A 22,542-nucleotide genomic window follows, 5' to 3' on the forward strand; every position below is an offset into this window, starting at 1 on the left:
AAGGAAGAGAATTGGTCTAGTTGTGAATTTTAATAGACCAACATTGGTTGGAAGTGCAACCGGGTGCAACAACCACACATTATTGGAAATACATTTGGCCTACAGTTTCTCATCAAGAGATTTTCAGTTCGGAATCCTCAAGAGCAAGTGGCTAATGCAACGGCTATGACGAACAAAATACCTATTTTTCCAACCATAAACAAGCTATACCAAATCATCCCCATATTCTTGAAAATCTGAGTCTCATTTCGGCCCCGTTTGGTTTAATGTAAAACATTTTCAATTGAAAATTGGTTTTCATGGAAAACATATTTTCAAGGAAAAACACAATTGCAAATTAGTTTTCCTTTGTTTGGTTGCATACAAGAAAAATAAAAAATAAGAGTGGAAATGTAAAGATGAATGAGAGGGAAGTAAAAAAAGAGGTAAGGAGGAGAAAGGAAAATGTAGCTTCCCTTGTTTTGGGAAGGAAAATGTTTTCCATCATTAAGGATGGAATTTTCCACCCTTGGAAAAATTGTTTTCCACCCCTTAACAAAACAAACAAAGGAAAATGGGGAAAAATGGAAAATTCATTTTCCATGAAAACCTTTTACATCAAACCAAACAGGGCCTTCATGAGAGTACGGTTACCTTGACTAAGAGTAGGGTCTTTTTATCAATGAATAGGGTCTCATCTTCGGAGTGTAGGGTCTTTGGGTTAGGAGAACTACTAAGATCTTTTAGCATTTTTTATGGAGCATTGAAGCATATGCAATTGAACAATGATTATATAATGTCGATAACTTGTTTAGGTTGTTATTAACAAACAATACTTGCATATCATTTTTCCCTATGAGGTATTTGAAGAGCTTGGGCCTTTTTAAATCCACGTAATTAAGCCCTAAATCAGTAACGCCATCTTGAGTATTGGTGAATGAACAAATTCTGTAGTTGGCTGGAAATGTGGCGAAAGACAACGAAAAGAAGAGAATAATAATAAGGTTCGTATATTCAATTAGATGTTAGGTTGTCGTGGACTATTGTAGGTCGTCATTCTCCATCTCTTTGCAAAAGGTGATTGTATATTTAGTATCCATTGCATGTTCTGTTGATCCCTTTAACACCGATCAAGTAACCCTCATTACACTAGCGAAGTAACCTCTATAGTGGCTAGCCACACCGTGTGGCCAGCCACATATAAAATTTTGTGGTGCAAAATATGTGGTGGTGTCAAAGTGTTGATAATATGATGACGACACGGATACAAACACTTTTGCTTTTGTTCTTAAATTTTTGGTTTAATTAATTAAATTTGGAGATAGTTTTGCAAGTTAGCTCTTTTTTTTTTGCTTTTTTTTTTTTTTTTTATGAATGAAGAAATTGCAAGAAGTTTATATATTACTGGTATTAGCCATTCGCCCAAGTTGTTTTTTTTACCTTCTATTTTTACTCTTTTTCGTTCTGTTTCTTCCTATTATCTATTTTTGAAATGTACCCCAAATTTAATTTTCAACTACCTACAATTTTTGCTAGGCAAAACCAAGTCTATTGTTGCACGTGCATCTCGTGTGAGACAATTTTTTGGATGTTTATGTATTTTCTGGTCACATCATTTGTTCTTTTCTCATTATTTTGTCACCTTTTTGGTATATAAGATTAAAAAAAACCGAGTCAATTCTCCATCCCTCACTGGTCAACTCGGTCTAAGTTGGCGGACTAGACAATTTAAGAGAGTGAGGGAATGTAAGGGAACCTCCTTCCCTCAAATTGTCTCTAACTAGTGGGATTAAAACCTCCAACCTCATGGTTCAAAGATGCTCTCCTTTTACTAGATCAAGTTTGGCCTTTTTTTTACAAACAATTGCATCTACAGATCTACTAGCATTGTAGCTTTGTTAGTTTGCAATCAACTTTATCACTGACCACAAATGTATCTAACAAGAGAGATAATATATAAACAAACAAAGAAACACTATGCATGGTTTATAGTTATATGATAGGTTCAATGCACCACAAACCTCCTTAGCGAACACAAATTACTCAAATAATATACCCGAAAAAGTCACCAAGTATATTAAATAATCCCATACACATCATGTACCGAAAGGTATCATAACGCCCGATTACTAATACCTGTAGTAAAGATCATACTGTCTAACCTTTAGAATGCAAGTTCAATCCCAATTAGACCATTGAGGTTTGAAAATCCATATTATCCTCCCCCTACTTTCAATATGTCTAGTTTACCAATGCGAGATTCCAAGATTATAGTAAGACAACAAAAGTAACAACTACAACAAACGGTTGGCTAGCATGAATCGCCATAAGAAACCGTAAACACAATTCTAGAATCTCCCCAATTCAAAATAAAGGGGACAAAAAAAACCCAAAAGTTTAGGACAATAGCCCAACATTATTACATTACAAACCCCAAAACTTATAAACCACTTTCCTCTTACCCAAGTCCACAAAAAAGGCGCTAAAAATATCCTCAGTAGCAAACAAACCACTTCTATCTTCATTCTTCAATGGCAATCTTAGCTTCACTTCCCAACCACAACCCTTTCTCCCCTCTTCCAACCACCGCACCAACCACTGCACAACCACCGCCATCATTCTCCCCACCAATTTCAATCTCAAAATATCCTCCAAAGCAAAAACCCCATTTCCCAAAAACCCAATCAAAACCCAAAAATCACCCTGCTTTCACCAAAATCCCCCACAACAAAACCAAATTCTTCAAACCCATTTCATCCCCCACCCCAATAATCCTCCCCCCTCCTTCCCCCGAACTCGATACCGATACCGAAAACATTGATGATGACAATGGTATTGATAGAGCTGTTGTAATTGGGGATTCCGGGGTTTCTTACCATCTTCCCGGAGCTCCATTTGAGTACAAATTCAGCTATTCCGAAACCCCAAAGGCGAAACCTTTGGCGATTAGAGAACCGCCTTTTTTGCCATTTGCTCCACCATCAATGCCGCGCCCTTGGACTGGTAAAGCGCCATTGAAATCAAAAGCTGAGAAATTATTGAAGAAGAAGATTCCTTTGTTTGATTCTTTTAATCCTCCTCCTCCTGGGATGAAGGGTGTTAAGAGAGTTGATATGCCCGGTCCTTATAAATTTGGGGATTTTCCTAAGGAAGTGATGAGTAGAAATGAGATTATTGGGGAACCCTTGTCTAGGGCTGAGAAAAAAGCTCTTGTTCAACCTCTTCTTAAGGATAATCGTCAGGTTAATCTTGGTAATTCAGAAGATTTTATGCTCCATTTTCTTTGATTTTATCTGATTATTGCTTAAATTTTATGTGGGTTATTAAATTATGCATTTGTATGATATAATGAATTTGTTGTTTTCCTTTTCTCTTACAATAATGAGAATATTTCTTGATTTACCTGAGTTTTATCTGGGTTATCAAACAATTAGCTTTGGTGGATGTTACTCTTGAATTTATGATAGCTTTGGAGGTGAAAGAGTTATATTTTGGGGTACATGGGATTTTATTAGTGATGAATTAGTTGTATGGGAATCTTCGACGGTTAATCAAATTAGAATGATAGAGTTTGGACCATTTTATTTTAAGTTAATAATTTAGTTGGAAGTAAAGAAGAATGTTGCATTCTGTGGTGAATGAGAAGATATGGTATATTTGAATTGGGTTTGTCAGGAAATGGGTATGATGCCTGTTGGGTTGCTGTTAGTGGGACTTCTAAAATTTGTAAGCTAGACTAGATTTATTGTGTTGTTTTGGTTGAAATATTGCTCATCAGTGGATAATTGTCTAAACTTTAAAGTATAATCTTGTTTTAGGAAGAGATGGATTGACACACAATATGTTGGAGTTGGTACATACTCATTGGAAGAGACGGCGAGTCTGTAAAGTGAAATGCAAAGGTGTCCCAACTGTTGACATGGATAATGTTTGCAAATGTCTTGAGGTTTGTTCTTAGAAACTCCATGTCCCCACTTCAATCTTGGGTATCCATTGTATTAAAATTGAGTTTATGAATTGTATCCTTTGATTTTGTATGTTTTTCATGTTATCTCTAATTTTATCATACTGCTGAAAATTGCAACCTTATCCTCTTTTGAGTTAGGAAACAACTTGTCCTCATAAAAGTATCCTGCTTTAACTGTCATATATACCTTATTTAGGCTTCTACTGAATTGAAATGATACATTTATGTACATAGTTTTTGTATCTGTTGATAGTATCAGGATTAGCAGTATGGGATTATACATGCATGAACTTCTTTTAAAAGAACAAACAAGAGGGGGAGGCATGGAGACCATTACATTTTTATATGAAGTGGATAGGCTATGGTCTATAAGCATATGATATACTACCAATGTTAGATATTGTATGATTAGCTTACAACATTCCGGATTGTTGAGTATGTTGACTTTAAGATGATCAGTTTTTGTCTATAACTATAAGGTTCTAAATCTTCTAATAGTTTATTCCAAAGTTTGGATAGTCTCTGTACTAGATGTTCGTTTTTGCATAGTTACCGAGGTATCTGTAGCAATCAGTTTGAGATGAGTTTATTTTCTTGATGCTCAGACTGTTCTTAACAAATGTTAGGAAAGAACAGGGGGTAAGATTATACATCGCGCCGGTGGTGTAGTTTACCTGTTTCGTGGACGGAATTATAACTATCGCACTCGCCCACAATACCCTTTAATGCTTTGGAAGCCAGCTACCCCAGTTTATCCGAAACTTATTCAAGATGCTCCTGGAGGCTTGACAAAAAAGGAGGCTGATGAGTTTAGACGAAAAGGAAAAGGCCTTCTGGCAATATGTAAACTAGGTAATGTTTGATTCTGCATACTGTTGATCTAATTTGTAGTTAATTTGCTTCTTATCTTGACACTTTTGATGTTTGGGACTTGATACTTAAAGAGACACGACATCACATAGCTTATTCATTCTTCACTTTCCAGTCTTCACCTCTTTATCGTTCCTGTACCCACTATTGAGTCCATGTATTTGGCTCACTTAATATCTCATGCCATAATTTCATGATTTTTGTTTTTCTTGGTTCTGTGACCCCATTGTTAATCTGCCTGGTTTGCTGCATACAAAATGGTGATTATTTGTGGTTACCCTGTCCTTGTCTATTCTACAAATCTACAATGTCTTTGTAAATATACTTTAACCCACTACTTTTTGATGTAGAACACCCACTGGCAATGTATAAATCAACCTTTGGTTCAGTTTCGTTTTATTGTCAGGTTCTGCTGTCTAGACAATGATGTCTGGTAAACAACTAGTTTAGCTTCAGGCGTGTTTTTTTTTTTTTTTTTTTTTTTTTTTTGAGCTCATTTATACTGATATAGTGATATTTGCCTCATTCTTTCTGGATTTCTGCTGTTCTTAATATGGTCTACTCCCATATTTCATGTGTCAAATACTTTGGCTATTCGGTGAATTTTTGTGTTGACTGCAAATTTTAACAATCCCTGTTGTAGTGCTGCAGTTTTAATTTTATAGTTTAATTTTTATTATCTAGTTATTACAAAAGGTTTGGATGGACTACGGAATATAAAAGAGGGAGCAGTTTCACCTGTTGCATTTAGCCAAGCTCATTTACCATCCCCTTTGGATCATCTTAGTTTGTTTTGTGTAATGTAGCATGTCTAAATATCTTTCTTATGCTGCAGCAAAGAATGGAGTCTACAATAACCTTGTCAATGAAGTGAGAGAAGCTTTTGAAGGAAGTGAACTTGTTAAGGTTGATTGCCGAGGACTAGAACCCAGTGACTACAAGAAGATTGGGGCAAAACTAATGGTGTGTATACAGCTTCCTTATAGTATGGCCACGTTTAATTTACGATTTCACTTACACTAGTAAGCTGGTTAACATTATATTTCATTGCTACGGTTTCCTTGTCTCATTTTTTATACTATCTCTAAAGTGAATGGATAAGAGTAACTAAACTCCCAGTGGAGTATGTGTTTTCTTCATAACTCTTTATTACCTCTCAATACCACCTCTTGTTCTGGTTTGCTGTAGTTACTCCTGTCCATTTGGTTTATGTTTGTTAGTCATGGAATGTGTGAATTCCTTTTCTGGTGGAGGGTTAGTTCCTTTTATGCAATGCAGTGCTGAAAGTTTCCAATTTTGCATTGAAGTTTTTCATATAGCTTTGCTGTAATGCAGGAAGTACTGCTGGTGTTTAATTGATTTAGAGAGGCTAAGAGGATTTTGTTCTCTAATATAGAATTAAGGCAGACTTATAACTTGAAGGGCTAACTTAGTATCACTTGCTGTTCAATAACTACAAATAAGAAATTTTGAGCACAAGGGAGCTAAAATCTTCATATGAACCAAGTGTAGTATACTAGTATAGACGGATTACATCACAGCTTTGCTGTTGCTGCAACAGAAGGGACATGGTCAGATTCTATTGGGACTGGACTGCCAAACTTATGCCCCACCCCATCTTTTCTATCTCAAATTAGGGATTGATCATGAAAACTTATGCCTACAGTTTGAATCCGCTGTTAATGTCCACTTTTTCTAAAGTCCTAGAGATGATATTTATTCAGGTGTCACATATTAGTCAATGCAATTTCTAACCAAAACTTGCAATTTAGTTGTCATTTGTTTTGTAAATTTTTCAACTGTCCAAGTAAATAAAAGGCTTGCTTTCAAATATGAACCTTACATTGAGACAGCAATCAGGCAGGCAGGTTTCCCTCTCAATTACAAATATGATCAATTTTTTTCCTGCTATAGATGCATAGGCATTCTATTGACCTAAACCTTTGCCATATCTATTCAAAACCCTTTTATCCACTCACTTAGGCTTAGAAAGGTTCCTTCTTGTTTTGGTCCTGACATCTTCTATTAGTCAATTACTCGCTGTGTAATTTTATTGCTAAACAATGATAATGCTGGCTGGCTTTAATTGACTGTGCATTCATAATTTGAAAATGTAAGATTCTCTGAATTTCTTTAGCTCTTTACAATGGTTAATAGCTGGTGAATTGGACTAGGCAGTATCTGATTTATTTTCATGCATCATTGGCTCTATATATGTGTCCTCAATTATTAAAAGACGGAACTTGGCCATATTGTATTGCAAACATGAAATCATGAAATCAACTGCAAAGTGGCAGAGAGTGACATTCTTCCTGTGTGTGCAACAGGAGTTGGTTCCTTGTGTGTTGCTTTCTTTTGATGATGAACAGATACTAATGTGGAGGGGACACGACTGGAAGTCTATGTACCCGGACACTCCAACAGCCTTGCTGACCCTGGATGCTACTGTAAATGGTTCTGGTGCTTCAGGTATGTATGATTAAGACTACCATCATTTTGATTGTATTTTATGTTGATCGACTTTTCAAATCACCACAAGTGTGCATGTCGGATCCTCACACTCCAGCATGGGTATGGACACTTCACACTGCATTTTAAACGATTAACAAGGGTAATTTTGTAATTTTCATTACATAGCTAGCTGACACTTGGACACACACACATGTCTGACATACTTATCAGTGTCCAAGTAACATAGATTTATTAAGTTAAAATATAGATGTTGGATGCCTCAAAGTAGGCAACAAGGCAACAAAAATGAATTACACCCAAGTGCTGTGTTTAGTTAGAGTCCTTCGAGATCTTTCCTAGGCATCTATAGTTGAGCTGTATTCTAGTGTTTGTCAGATCAGATGCACTTACTGACCAATTTTCCTGTGTCTATTCATGCTCAGGAAAATCAGGCAAACCTAAAACTGTAATCTCAAGCCCAAGAATGATGTCACTATGGAAACGTGCAATAGAGTCAAATAAGGCAGTTTTACTCGACGAGACTGATCTGGGTCCTGATGCTCTTTTAGAAAGGGTGGAGGAATTTGATAGGATGACACAAGCAATTGAGCATTCGTATCCTGCTCTAGTCCATGCAGGTGCAGGTGAATTATCAAATTTGGAAGCCAAAGATGAGGTCTTCAATGACGATGAAGAATTTAATGATTACTCCAATGATGAAGACGACGAGTTTGAAGATTATGGAGATGACCTGTTCGAGGAGGCAGAATCACCTGGCCCTCTAGGCTCTTTACCAGTTGATCTGATAGCAGAGAGATTGCATCGGCAAAATCAATAATTATGCGGGGATTAAATTTTTTACACCAAATCTGATACCAATGCAAGTGTTCTCTTATATCTTGTGCATAGACTGGGTTGTAATTTGTAAACAACAATTTGTACATAATGAATGAAAAAGACTACTAATTATGATAATTACTGTTGGTGAATTAACTTCTAAAACAAAAGAAATTAACAAGTAATACAGAAGTTTATTTAAATTGCTTGCTCTATAGATATTACTCCTCCTAAGTAAAAGCTGGGCCGCGGCCTCCTCTACTGTTGTTGAAGGCTTGAAGCTAATGCAAGTAGTGGTGTTTTTGTTGTTTATCCTTCAGATTTCAGAGTGATGTGCTAATTTTTGAAGTAGCTATCTTTCAAAATTCTGCTTAGTACTCTTGATGTTGAGGCTCAGATTTTGGGATTTGGGTTTGGATTTTGAGATTTTGGGACTTGATTTTGAGCAAATATATGACATAAAATGTTTAATCACATGCTCACAATCTCAACCTCGTTGAGAGTGAGAGATAGCTTAAGTGGTTAGAGCTTCCCTCTCGATTCTAAGAGGTCGTGGGATCGATTCTCGACTTATCTGTAAAATATGAGTATTTGGTTGTATAATGTCCATAATTCAATCAAAGTTATTTAATTGACGTATTTACTCAACCTTGCTCTCTCTCAAATGATTAAACGAACTAAAATCAGCAAAATATACAATTAAAATTGACGTCTTTCTTTGATAGATGTTGAAGTATGAACTTCCCAAACCACACATATAAGTGTCCCAGAGTTAAATTAGGGTTGCAGTTTGTTGCAAGTGTGGTTTGCGATTTAACCACATTGTTTAAAAATTATAATTTTTTTAGAAAAAAACTTTTATTTTATTTTGTGATTATTAATTTATAATTCCAATATTAAACTCTTTTTTAAAACCTTTATTTATGTAGTAGTCAGAAATTACATCATATTTATAAGTTATTAGAAATGGTTTAACACTTTGCGGTTTGAATGTTTGACGGTCTAAACCGCATCAAAGTGCAATTTTGTCTAATTTCTTTTGAAGACCACACTAAACCGCAAATCACGGATTGATAATTTTCGAAAATCGCACCGCAGATTTCAAAGCACGTTGGGTGACCTAGACCGTATTTTACAATAAAATAAACAATAAAGACTCATGTTAGTTTATTTAATGCACACCAATAATTTACACCTCATGATAAATTCCACGTGTTATACAAAGATTCTGTGAAACCAAAAAAAAAGTCGATATTACGTGAACTTTTTAGACGCTGCAAAAATCGACCCACGGCTCCTTCATTGGCGTATTTTCATTTGCCTTTTTTCTCTCTCTTTCCTCCCAAAATATCACCCCAAAAATAAAAATAAAAATTGCGGGGGAATTTTGGGGTGTGAATGTGTGATAGACTGTTTGTTACTGCCAACAATCCACTTCACTTTTCTTGTTCATCTTCCTCCGATTTTCTCTCTCCTCCAAATCGTCTGAATTCCCACTTTTTATTTGGTGTTTTCAGATTAATCATCTAATCAGGTACTTTTTCATTTCTTGTTTCAGCATTATTTTTGTGAATTTTTTTTTAATTTTGTCTACTGATTTCTTTTTTGATATGAGATTTTATGATTTTTTTTTTCAAGAACCCAGAATTTAATTTGATCATCTTTTGCTCAAAATGGTTGATTGTAGTGAAATTTGTTATTTCTTTTAATTCTAATGCTGTTTTGGTTAGTTTATTTATGGAGTACAGTAGAATTTTGGAATATATTCATTTACTCGTATTTTTAGGGGCGTAATTATTTTTTTTTTATTTGTTTTTTTTTTTACAGTTTGAAGTATGTAATTTTTTATTTTTTGACAATATTGGCAAAATCTAGTATGAGACAAGTGTTATGTACTGTAATTTTCTTATATAGTCGTCTCTAAATTTGTTAGTTAATCATGAACGTTACCCTTATATCGTAAAAAGTAACTCTTGTCTTATCATACAACTATATTACACAAGAAATGCTACAATTAGGTCGAGGTTTTTATTGTTCTTTTCATTTTTATTAATTTGTTGTTTTGAATGCCAATGTACTATAACTTTGTCATTTGTGAATTGTCACTTGTCACTCTAGATTAAACTTTTAAATCATGTTCGAGCTTGGCTTGATAAGAATATTCCGAGTTTGAGCTTAAGCATGTTTCATCAGTCGATGCAGAAACATGCTAATGTTGTTACTCGACTTTATAGTAGTATCGTGTGGGTTTAGTCCTGGTATCTTTTTATCTTTGTATTAAAATGATGCTTAAGAAATTATTCGGGATTAAAAATATATGTTTAACAATTTATATAATTTCACGAGCTTTCAGGCTGAATGCAGAGTTTGAGTTTGGCTCTATAAACATTCAAACTACTATTTTAAGCTCAAGTTTGGCTCATTAACAAACAAATTCAACTCAGAGCCGAACATTGACTGTACTGTTTCTGAACTGTTGGTGACACTAACTATCAAATTTGGACTACGTGTGTCTTGTTTACATGACATGTATTTTGAGACGGAAGGAGTTTAATCTATGGTTTAACCATCAGGTTGCCATAGTTAAATCTATATATAGGACCAATTCTGTAATCGATCTCTTGTAATGTTATGTTCTTGCGTGAACTGTACTGCTTGTCTTAAAACAGATATTTGCAAATAGATATGATGTATGAAGTATATGTAGAGCTTACGACAGTAATGATCCTTCTTATGCAGGCTTGTTAACGAATAGGCAAGTAGACCATGGCTACTGATACAACAGACCCTAGTTATTGGTTGAACTGGAGGTTTCTTATTTGTGCTTTATATATCTTGGGCATCACGGTGTTTAATACTTTTCTTATATGGAAATATGAAGGCAAAAAGAAATTAGACAATGAGAGGAGAGAACGAGGAATTATACCAGTCGGAGTTCTATACAAGGATGAAGTTTGGAAAACATGTCTGAAAAGCATTCATCCTGCCTTTCTGCTTGCTTTTAGATTATTTGCTTTTGTTGTGCTGTTGGCAGTGATCGTTAGCAACACTATTGCTAAAGGACCTGGAATCTTTTTCTACTATACTCAGTAAGTTCTTGTGAGTTGTGACTTTCTTTTGTTTTGTATTGAATTTCATACTTTCTGCTGATTGCTCTTTTTTTTTCCTCTACGAACAGATGGACCTTTACGCTGACCACCACATACTTTGGGGTATGATCTACTCTAACAACCGCAAGTACCTTTCCAAAAAGCTTATTAGCAAAGAGAAATCCACATAAAGACTTTCTTATGTACTCCTAAACTGAAGGTTTCTTTAGCCTTGACGGCAGTAAGAGCACATTACCAGTAGAAAATAACATGAATCCTGCATAAGAAACAATTTTGAAGGAAACTTTATTTCTTGTTTAGGCAGATTATTTCTTGTTTCTTTACCTTTATTATTATATCTCTGAATGCAATTAGCCCTTCTTTCAAGGTGCATTGATCTTCTCCCAATGTTTACATGTTGGTTTTGTGATTTGACTTTATAGTTTGCATCTGCATTCTCTCTTTATGGATGCTGGCGTGATCGTGGTGAAGATTGTCAGTCCAAGGCTGCTTCCCAGAATATTGATGCAGAGCAAGGATCTAATGTTGCTCCAAAGCTCGAAGGTAGTGCGAACACATCTTTGTTAAACAGCTTGATTATTCAAGAAGTTCATGTTCACCACGTTGCAGGTTGTACGGGTTATCTTCTCCAAATCATGTACCAGGTTAGTCAGTTTCCTATTTTATCATTTTCTTATAGTTTTCCCCCCTCAACCAAGAATATTGTATTTTACATTAACTGTTTATCTACTATAGAAAAGAAATTCATGTGATTCTTTTGGGAACGATTTCTCTACTAATACACATTATTTAGGCAAGACTATGTACAACTGTATCTTCCCAAGCCTTGCTTAAAGTGGGATTTGTGCTGGATAGTGGTTGTTGTATACGGAGAAGACTTTTCTACTATTGGATTACATTATTGTATTCAATTTTGGGCAAAAAAAATATCTGCATGATTGCATCTATACAATTGTGCATCTGCATTAGTTATAAGGAGCTCGTTGCTAATTTTTTGTTCACTTATACATTTTACACAGGTAGCTGCAGGTGCTGTGCTGCTCACTGATGTTGTATTTTGGCTCTTAATTTACCCATTTCTAACAGGCAAAGATTATAGGCTTGCTTTTGTGAGTGCAAAATCTATTGATTCTGCTGTATCTTGTTTCATTAATTACTGTATGTCTATATCTGCATTCTTTGCAATATGTAAAGGTGTGCCAATTGTATATTCACATAGCAGTCGCATACAGTGATACAGGCACCACATGCATGGTCTTGAAATTATGTATCTGTCCTTCTGGGGATGTATGCTACAATAACAATCTGATATTTCTCATCATATATATCTAGGTCTAAAATGGATAAGTATAGTTAGAGAAAATTGATGTTTTTATTAGTCCAATACTTTTGAAGGGTTGATTAAGTAACGTACTAACATAGATGAATCATGAATGTAGGACTAGGGGGGTGGGGGGGAAGAGGGGTTTCAGCAAAATGAACAGACAGTATGAGTTTCTTTTCTCAAATAGAAGTACCTAGTGAAACACTGTAGGCTTTAGTAATTGTAAATTGCAAAATTGAGCATTAAAAAGTTAAGATAACTAATTATGTTGAATGATTGGAAAAACTTGAGGAAGTTTGCTCTTCTCAAACTCAATTATTGGAATTTTATTAACCAAGAGGAAGTAAGGTTGTGAAATTGAGCACAAAGTAGGCAGAGCGTAAGGAAATAAATCAGTGTATTCTTTGTATGGAATTTTAATTAACCAATTATCTGATGTACGTAGTTCCACAGTTTTAAACGCAATTGTATTGAAGGCAGATATGTAATATGTATTCATGGATCTCTTTCCAGTCTTCTGATTGCCTTTCTTAATTTGAATGCAGTTTGATGTTAGCTTGCATTCTATCAACGTTCTCATTCTTGGGGACTCAATTTTGAATTGCATGGTAAGATCTACCTTGTTATTAAGAGCTTTGTTGTTTTCTTGGGGTTGAGAGACATTGGATGCATTTGTTGCCATCTTTAATTGGATTACCAATTCTGATCTTTCAGAAGTTCCCTATGTTCCGGATTGCCTATTTTATCTTGTGGACCGGAGTGTTTGTTGTTGTTCAATGGATAATCCATGCTTGTGTTTCCCTCAAGTAAGTTGTTACCTTTATCTGGTGTATTTCACAATTCATTTATGTGAAAAAAAAAAAAAAAAAAAAAAAAAAAAAAAAAAAAAAAAACCCTTCTGATCACTTATTTCTTCATTTTGTAGGTGGCCTTATCCATTCATGGACTTGTCACCTCCATATGCTCCGATATGGTAATTAGCTCCCACCTATATCATAATGCCTTATTGCCCTTCAATTATCTCTTTGTTTATGCAAAGCTGACTGCATTTCCCTTATCTGTTGTATACTTGTATTTTAAGTAAAATGTTTGCAAGCATCATTTTTTTGAATCTTCCATTTATGCAAGTTATTATTACCTTGTTTTATGCTAGAAAAGAACAAGGCAGCGGAATTGAAAGCTCAGCAGTGGATTCTTGGATATCTCCTAAATTTAGAATTTCATTGCATCATTGTCAATGATGCCTGCTCTTTTCTTTAGTTTGGTTTGATTAAGTAAATTTTATTTTTGACAGTTGTTCAGTGCCCTGAATATTCATTTGTGGCATTGGATGACAGAGTTTCTCTTCTTTATCATCATCATATTGGTTGGGGTTACTGGGTTAGAGCTAATCAACATATGTTTCTGTGGTACAGGTATGCCGCAGTGGGTTTGTTGCACATCCCATGCTTTGGAGCCTTTGCTCTGATAGTCAAATTAAAGCACCTATGGCTTTCAAGATCATTTTCTGAGTCCTATCAGGGTATAAGGTGATAAGGATTCGCTCTGTCCATTTCGTGCAAGAATATATATCACCCTGTAAAGAGTGATTACACAGTTTTCCTCCAATCGGCCTGTGCGCTTGAGATGGATAGTCTCGGAATCTGATTTCTCCATCCTTGTCAGGTTTTCATTATTGATTATCATTGATTCATATTTACTCTCCCTGTAAAGCTGATTTTTATTCCCCCCCCCCCCTTAAAACTGGCTGCAAGTATCATTTTTTTTTTTTTTTTGAAGTATTAAGACTAGTTGCAGCAAGTAGGTTTTTTTTTGTAGTATCAAGACTAATTGCAGCAAGATTAATTTATTTTAACATTCGCAATGACTTGTATTTCTTATTTACGAGCACCTCAGAAGCGCCATCTTTCATAGCCACATGACCTTTCTCAGGGCATTTGATTAGTCAAGTTAGTATTGTGTTTTCAAGTGTCCAGAAATTGACTAGCCGCAGCTGGTTGTTGAAGAAGTCTGCAAGTCTAATAAGAGCTATATTACTCTATTGTTATTACTCTTGATGACTTACATAATAGTCAAATTATTGATGTGATAAGTAGTTTCAGAATTATTGCATGTTAAACTTTGAATGAGGAATTTTGTGAGAGTGGCAAAAGTGACAGTCACTATGCTTTAGACTCGGTGGAAATTGAGAATTTTGAATTCGTTAGAGGGTTCTTAATTATTTTTCGCTTTGTTGTCATATATTGAAAATCTAGTATCACAATGGACTTTGTCATTTATACCCAATTTCTATAAGAAAAAATAAATTTTATATAGGAAATTTTGGAATTTGGTACCTCAAAAACGGGGGGCGGTCTTGAATTTTGGTACCTGTTTAAAATTTTATTTTATTTTGGTACCCATCAAACTTAAAAAATATAGCTTTTGGTACTTCCGTCTGTTTTCTAGTTAAATTTTCCGTTAGTGGGGCCCAATTTAAGTCCTGCCACCTCCCAGCCACCCCCTTCTTCCTCCTCAACCACTACACTGTTAGTCCCCCTCCCTGTCTTGGCTACCGGCGACTTCGAAAACCACCCCTTCACCTCCAAACGCACCACTGACTCCAACCACAAATACAACCCGCAACAACCACAAATACAACCACATCAACAACCACTTGTCACTGCCCCTTTATTGCAGCAACACCGCAACTCCACCTACTCCACCTCGCCACAAACTGCAGCTGTAGACACCCGTTTGTGTCTCCCCAAAACTAAACTCAGTGATGAGTATCTTTCACGTCGAATCATAATCGAATGAAGTGAATATGTGGAAAGTTTAGTGTTGCGGATAGTTTTAATTTCTTTTCTCTTCTCTTTGTTTTTGGAAACCTATTTTAAAAAAACAGTCAATCTAGTTTGGTTGGTCCATGATATGGGTCCAATAGTAGTGTAATTGGATAGGGATTGAAAAGACCTTTCCGACGATATATTATAAACCCAATTCCGATGAATATTGAGGAAGTTATGACCTAATTACTAAACTGGGCCTGGTTTGAGCCTTATATGTGGCCCAATGATCTAGAAGAGGGTCTAGTATGGATTTATCATTCTTAATGCAATTATGAATGGTTTTAGTCTTCTACATTCTTCTAGAAGGTTCTTTTCATTCCTAATTCAATTAGCATTGATAAATTGACTTTTTAGAGTTTTAATCAGAATATAAGAATGTTTTTGAGGAAAATACGATTTTATCCTCCTGTACGGCAATTTCTATCTGATTTTAGAAAATGCGTCAATAATTAAGTTAGCGCCAAACGCCAGCATTAGCGCCTGACGCTAAGCTTGGCGCCTGGCGCTAATGTCAGCGTCTGGCGCTAACCTCGTTTTGCGCGCCAGAACTCTGTTTCGATTTTTTATCTTTTTGGCTGATTTTCTCTATAAATAGCCTTCTAAAAACTCCGTTTTCATTCACTAATTCTTTCGAATTCTCTCTTTTCACCAACTCTCATCAAGAAATTCTTGATTACTCTCTCTCTCTCTTTTCTAAACTAGCTTTTCTCAAAATACAAAATTCCGCATTCGCAAGACTTAGATACACCTATCCATATTCGAAGTTGCCTTCGCCCTAGACGTGAAAGGTTTAATTTCTGAGGGTTTGGTCCCAAATCTCTTTTTAATTATTTAATTTAATTCTTTGGTTTTATTATTTTCCTTGAAGTTACTAACGTGTGTATTTTGTTATTAGAAAGAGGTACGAGGCATCCAAGTAAGTGCTTTAATTGTTTGCATTGATATTATGATATAGAAATCATGTTTAGGATGTTATTTTGATTCCTAGTATCATGTTAGGATGTTTTCCTTAATGTGATGTTTAGGGTGACAACAATAAATTCCTATTATCATGTCTAGGGTAACTTTAATATCAAGTATGATTAAAAGTATGATGCCTTTTATGTTCTTCTTAATATTTATGATTGTTAGTATCATGTTAGGGTTAAAACTTTGATTTTCAATGTTTAGTGACATGATAGGGTTTGTTATTAATCTTGTTAGTATCATACTTAGGATCTTGCTATTATGCTTTAACATGATTATTGTTTATAATTATTATTATTATGCTTTATTATTATTATTATTATTATAATTATTATTATTGTTGTTGTTATTATTATGTTGCTTGATATTTATTGTTATTGCTTGATCACGCCTTTTATGCTTGTTTAAAGGGAATTGGTACTTGTAATCACGCTTAATGAGATAATTAATAATCTTGTTAGGGTTAATTTGATTATAATTCAAGTGATCGCCAATAATAGTTTTATTTGTGCATTAATATTCAACCAACATAGATTAAACAGGTTTAGGGTTAATCCTATTGATTGCATGTTAGTCAGAAAGCGCACATGAATACGATCAGAATAAAGTAGATGCCTATTATTAGGACAAGTTCAATCTCTTTTAGGTTGGATTTGTACCTTCATCCCCAAACTACCAGTCATGATTCAAGACCTATTGGAGTTGACGATCTCATGGATCGTTAAAGGGTGTAACCTTCACCTCGTGAACGGTTTACAAGTTCCTTAAAAAACTTGTTGGCGACTCTTTTGCTCTATCTTCTTTCCCTTTTGACGCCATCGTACTTTAGTGTATGATCACAGTGGGGTTCTAGCTAGGGGTAACGCTTGAAATATTCCCTACAGCAGCCCACTTCAATACATAAAGCCACCTAAACCACCACCATGAACGTCAAAGCTGCAGTCGAAACCAATACAAAACCACGCGAAATGCGACCCATTACAACCTGCAAACCATCGAAATCACACACAACCTACAAAACCACCGAAAATTGTATGATTTGAGGAGAGAGAAAAAAAATTGAACCCTAAAACCCTAAAAAATTGATTTGGGGGAAATGGGTAAGAGGTGGTTTCGGGGCAGCCAAGAGTGGGAAAGGGGAGGGAGATTGGCGAGGGAAAGGGAGGGAGTGAGGTCGCCGGCTCCGGGGGAACGTTTGGGCACCGGCAGCCGGCAAGGGGAGGGGGAAAGGTGGCTGACGGGGATGGGAGAGGGGTGGCAGTGGCTGGGTTTTGGTGTTTTTTTTTTTTTTTTTTTTTTTACAAATATAAATTATTAATTAATTAGATAATGGGCCCACTAACGGAAAACTTAACGGATCACAGACGGAAGTACCAAAAGCTATATTTTTTAACTTTGATGGGTACCAAAATAAAATAAAATTTTAAACGGTTACCAAAATTCAACATCCCAAAAATTAGGTACCAAATTCCAAAACTTCCTTATAATGTGATAAAAATGATGCTATGCAATTATCATCTAGAAAGTATAATGAACGCTTGGACACATATAGACATTGTCATTCAGTGGACATGTCCTAATAAGTTTTTGACACTTCAAATGACGTATCATACTGCAATATAGTATAGTTATTTACTTATTTATGTTGATACTTGTAGAGTTGTAGGGCGTGTAGAATATCAATAATTTTGAATAGTGAAAATCAAGTGTTTTTGAAATATCCATATAACAATACGAGTTTTAAAGATCCGTTTTGTAAAATCTTGTGTGCCTTTTCGACGTGGTATTTTCTCCAGTCCATATTTTATTTGTATACATATCCGTTAAAAAAAACGACATTTTTAAAGATATCCAAACTCTTGTCAATACTCGAAACTCTTTATTAGTGGTTGGCAATTAGTGAGAGGCAGGTTAGAGGCAAATTAGAAATTTTAGGTCTATAGATTTCTATAACTTATTAATCCTCTATTTACGTGTAACAATAATAGGACTTTACAATGATATTATTCATAGCATATATTTGTATATTAAAGATAAAAAAAAAATACACAACCATTAGCTTCTAGCATACAAAACATATTAGATATTCTCATATTTAGTTCTAACAATTAAAAATCTCAATCCATCATTAACAGTATAATCAAAATATATAGACTATCAAGAGATAGTATACATATGGTAGACAATCAGACACTTACACTATAATTGGTTCTGAAATAGTTATTAATTATACAACATTCCAAACACATGCATGAACAACTCTATATGAATCCAACAAACTTTTTTTTTTCTTTTTTAATCATGAATCTAACCAATTAAGTACTCATCAATCTTTTTTTTTTTTTTTTTTTGAAAACTACTCATTAAACATTTATTGATTAGCATTAACCTATATATTCACGTAACTTGTTAATTTATAAATAATTTTTATATAATTTGTTTATGTTATTTGAATCCACATTGTCGACATTATGCTTTTATAGATATTTCATCACACGAAAACGCAGTTCTCTACTATCACAATAGGTGTAATACCCTGTACTTTTGTAATTATTTTCTTAATTATTTTAATTTAAAAAGGTATTATAGTGAATTCATATTGACACCAAAATATTGGAGTATATATAATTATTTTTATGACTTTCGGATTTTATACCTTATTTAATTATATTTGAATTTTACTTTATTAATGTTGTTATGAAATATCGTGTGGATGACCATTATGCTCCTTATATTATTCCGGAATATTCAAGATATATGATTTATTCTTATCTAAACATATTTGTAGATGTCCATCTTGTATCACTCTAGAACTTTCTAGAGCTTAGGGTTTATTATTCTCTAAGCAAACTCTATCAATTATTGTACTATATATATATATATATATATAATAGGAAATTTTGACTTTTACCACCTTCAAATAACCACTTAATTGAATTTACCACCTCCAAAAAAAAAAGATTTACTTTACCACCAACAAAATTTCCAAAAAATCGATTTTACCACCAACTAACGGATTCCGTCCACGAATCCGTTAGTAGGGCCCACCTTTTTGACGTTTCTTCTTCATCTTCCCCGATCTTCCGTGTAAACCAACCAGCAACGAAATCAATTACCTCGGTTGGTCGGAATTTCGTGTTTGACTAAGGAGGGGCCGGAATTTGGTGTGTGGGTTAGGGAGGTGGTCGGAATTAGAAGGGGATTTATGGGTGGTCGGGATTTGGTGGCTACCAAAAACTAAGAAGCCAAATCACCAACAACAGGGATACAAATCGATTATCATCAACATTTGTACAAACCAAAGCAATTAATCCATTACAACACCCACAAATCGAAACCTCAAAACCAGAAAAAGAATTGGGTAAATCAAACCTTGTCAATCGTTTTTAGAATCAAGCTCAGAACCCCACTTCAATGGAGTCGATTCCAAGTGACTTCCATGGTTGAGGATAAGAAGACGACGGTCAGAGGAGAGAGAATGAGCGAGATGAAGTCTGATTAAATGGGTGCTGCTGATTGATTGGAAACGCATTTGAAGCGAAGTAGTGATTTAGTGGGTAATCGAAAAGAATGGAGGTGATTAACTCCATTGGAAGAGACGCCATTGTTGTGGCTTTCGAGAAAACAGAGCAAAAAAATAAATAAAAATTGGTGGAAAGGTGGTTGTGGTTGTGCGGTGCGGTGGTGGGGCTGGTCGTAGCGGTTAGGTGGTGGGGGCTGGTCGTAGCGGTTAGGTGGTGGGGGCTGGTCGTGGCCGGTCGGCGGTGGGGGTCCCGACAGTGGCAGCAACACCGGTTGATTAATGGGGATTTTTTTAATTTTTTTTTTTAAACTTACCCAATAATATGGCGACACGTGTGCAAGGTAAGGTAGGCCCCACTAACGGATTTATGGACGGAATCCGTTAGTTGGAGGTGATTGGTGGTAAAACTGATGTTTTATTTTTTTATGAGGTGGTAAAGTAAATCTTTTTTTTGGAGGTGGTAAATTCAATAAAGTCGTTATTTGAAGGTGGTAAAAATCAAAATTTCCTATAAAATACAAGTAGAATACACATTTCAATTCCCTCTCAATCTTTATATTTCTCCTAATTTTACGACACGTTATCAGCACCAAAGATCTAATCAATATGTAAATTTTATTGTTGATTTCTTAGGTTAATGATTAATTCGTTGTATACTGAATGTGCTAAATTATACTCATTATTATCTTGTTGTATCACATCTTAGGAAGAAATTAGAAGGAGATTAATCTTGATCATGGGTTTTGATATTTTAATAATGAAATCACACGTTTCAAGAATGTCATATCATTCTCAATCCTCACTAATTAATTTGGGACTAGTACAAGTAGTCTTACGGTATTAATAATTTGGAATGTTAATGGTAGTGCCGCTATATTTAATTACAAAGAACTCTCGTATTATTTTTCGGTTGCATTGGTTTGTTTATCTTGAATTATTACTATACTTTATTTTCTTTTCATTGACGTTTTCATGAGTTACAGGCTAGCAGATAACGTTGACAACATGAATTTGACGATAAGGCTGGTTTTTATAGTGGGAAAGATTTTGATATCAGGAAAGTTCATTCTCAACTATCATGTTATTGTTAATTTTAAGCTTTTACATAATATATATGTTTATATTGTTTCCCAAATTTTTGTATTTTTATTATTCCTAGAGTTCAATGAGCAATTTGGGAATAGTTGGATTTGATGCAGAAAATAACTAATTAGTAGTTTTGTTTTGACTATGAGTTTTGTTTAGTTTGAATCTAAAAGGGTATTTAGAATTATTATTAGTGTTAATTTTATGAACGTATGGTTTTCATGAACTTGTATTACATATATTTCCTAGATTTTGGTATTACTTTTCCTATCCATAAATGAGTTTTGTTATTTCTCTATGCTTCATAGCAAATATGAATGGTTTGATTTAGCAATTATTTACCCATATAATTTGTTTGTGAAATCCTATGTCTAATACCTTGAATGTTTGTAAATTGTACGAAGCAAGCCTAAGGCACATGTGAAACTATTTATAATTTATGTATTGAATTATGTTTTATATTTCAAGTATGAATATGAACCATGTGGTTTTCCACTAACGTGAACGTGTTAATGTTAATTTGCGTATGATTGATTTTGTTTATATACTTATATACATGAAGTTGAATTGGATTATAAGAATAATGAATAAATTGAACATGAAATACTTACACATATATATGGACCTGAAGTTCCTTAAATTTATAAAGGTTTTAAAACGTAAAAATGATATAAAGATACGTATATGACCTAGAAAATTCTATTAGATTCTAATAAAGTATGTTGCTAAAAAGCATCCACGATACTAATGCGTCTATATATAGAGTCCATGAGATAGAATTTACAAAAGGTTTTGAATGTATTTTAGGTATTGAACTCTAAGTGAGTATTGAAGATACATAAATTACTATATTTATTCACTCCATAAGTGAATGAGAGTTCATGTGATTAAAAGGAAGCATATTTTCATTATGTTTTCGTAATTACAAATCATTGAAAAGCTTAATTAGAATTGCAAAGATGATTACATATTAACTATTAGACCAAGAAACAATGTTTTTAAGTTCATAAATTGAAATATGACATTGTGAGAAACTATACATAATCAACGTTTTATAATTATGCCCATAAATATAAGAGGTTTCGTTTTATAAGATGAATGTAATTGGGCACGAGGAACATGATAAGTGTTCTATAAGTATAATTCACTACTACAAAAAAGACCTTAGAGAACTGTTAGAATAGGCTTTATAGATCGTCGTAGGGGCGTTCTTCTGCTAAGCGATGTATAAAGTATAGAGAACGGGTCGTTTAGGCGTTTTATATATTGACAAATAGAGAACGGTTGTTAGTCACAACCGTTCTCTTTTCTCTTCTTAAATTCATACACTGAGGAAGGAAAAGAGAACGATTTAGGCTACTTAACCGTTCTATATTGCATTACAATAGAGAACGGTTAAGTTAGATAACAGTTCTTTAATGTTTTTTTTTTAAAAAAATCCGATCATATGTATTTGATTATTCGAATTAGCCCTGTATGTATTTTAATTGTATTATTCCTGTATTTTGAAATTTTGTATTTTTTAGTATTTCATTTTAGACCTGTATTTGTTGTATGTATTCCTGTATTTTATCTTGTACATTTATCCTGCAAGAAAA

General features: G+C 34.4%; 2 protein-coding genes across 4 annotated transcripts; both read left to right on the forward strand.

Annotated features, from left to right (window-relative positions):
* Positions 1 to 2,159: 2,159 nt before the first annotated feature.
* LOC110694189 (CRS2-associated factor 2, chloroplastic-like) lies at positions 2,160 to 8,242 on the forward strand. Its single transcript, XM_021871364.1, has 6 exons — positions 2,160 to 3,231; positions 3,798 to 3,925; positions 4,573 to 4,798; positions 5,652 to 5,779; positions 7,144 to 7,285; positions 7,711 to 8,242. Exons 1-6 carry the CDS (start codon positions 2,511 to 2,513, stop codon positions 8,103 to 8,105), a joined length of 1,740 nt encoding a protein of 579 aa, XP_021727056.1. The 5' UTR covers positions 2,160 to 2,510; the 3' UTR covers positions 8,106 to 8,242.
* A 998-nt stretch (positions 8,243 to 9,240) lies between these two features.
* LOC110694190 lies at positions 9,241 to 14,588 on the forward strand. Of its 3 annotated transcripts, XM_021871367.1 has the most exons (10): positions 9,241 to 9,638; positions 10,844 to 11,193; positions 11,283 to 11,316; positions 11,637 to 11,757; positions 11,824 to 11,858; positions 12,234 to 12,323; positions 13,084 to 13,146; positions 13,253 to 13,344; positions 13,464 to 13,511; positions 13,954 to 14,588. In XM_021871367.1, exons 2-10 carry the CDS (start codon positions 10,871 to 10,873, stop codon positions 14,069 to 14,071), a joined length of 924 nt encoding a protein of 307 aa, XP_021727059.1. In that variant the 5' UTR covers positions 9,241 to 9,638; positions 10,844 to 10,870; the 3' UTR covers positions 14,072 to 14,588. The 3 variants fall into 3 exon arrangements, with proteins under 3 accessions (XP_021727059.1, XP_021727057.1, XP_021727058.1); XM_021871365.1 differs by having other exon boundaries at positions 9,246 to 9,638; positions 11,637 to 11,858; XM_021871366.1 differs by lacking the exon at positions 9,241 to 9,638 and adding an exon at positions 10,449 to 10,677 and having other exon boundaries at positions 11,637 to 11,858.
* The last annotated feature ends 7,954 nt before the right edge of the window (positions 14,589 to 22,542 follow it).

The sequence above is a fragment of the Chenopodium quinoa genome, unplaced genomic scaffold (assembly GCF_001683475.1).
Source record: "Chenopodium quinoa cultivar QQ74 unplaced genomic scaffold, ASM168347v1, whole genome shotgun sequence".
In the NCBI taxonomy this organism is placed as follows: domain Eukaryota; kingdom Viridiplantae; phylum Streptophyta; class Magnoliopsida; order Caryophyllales; family Amaranthaceae; genus Chenopodium; species Chenopodium quinoa.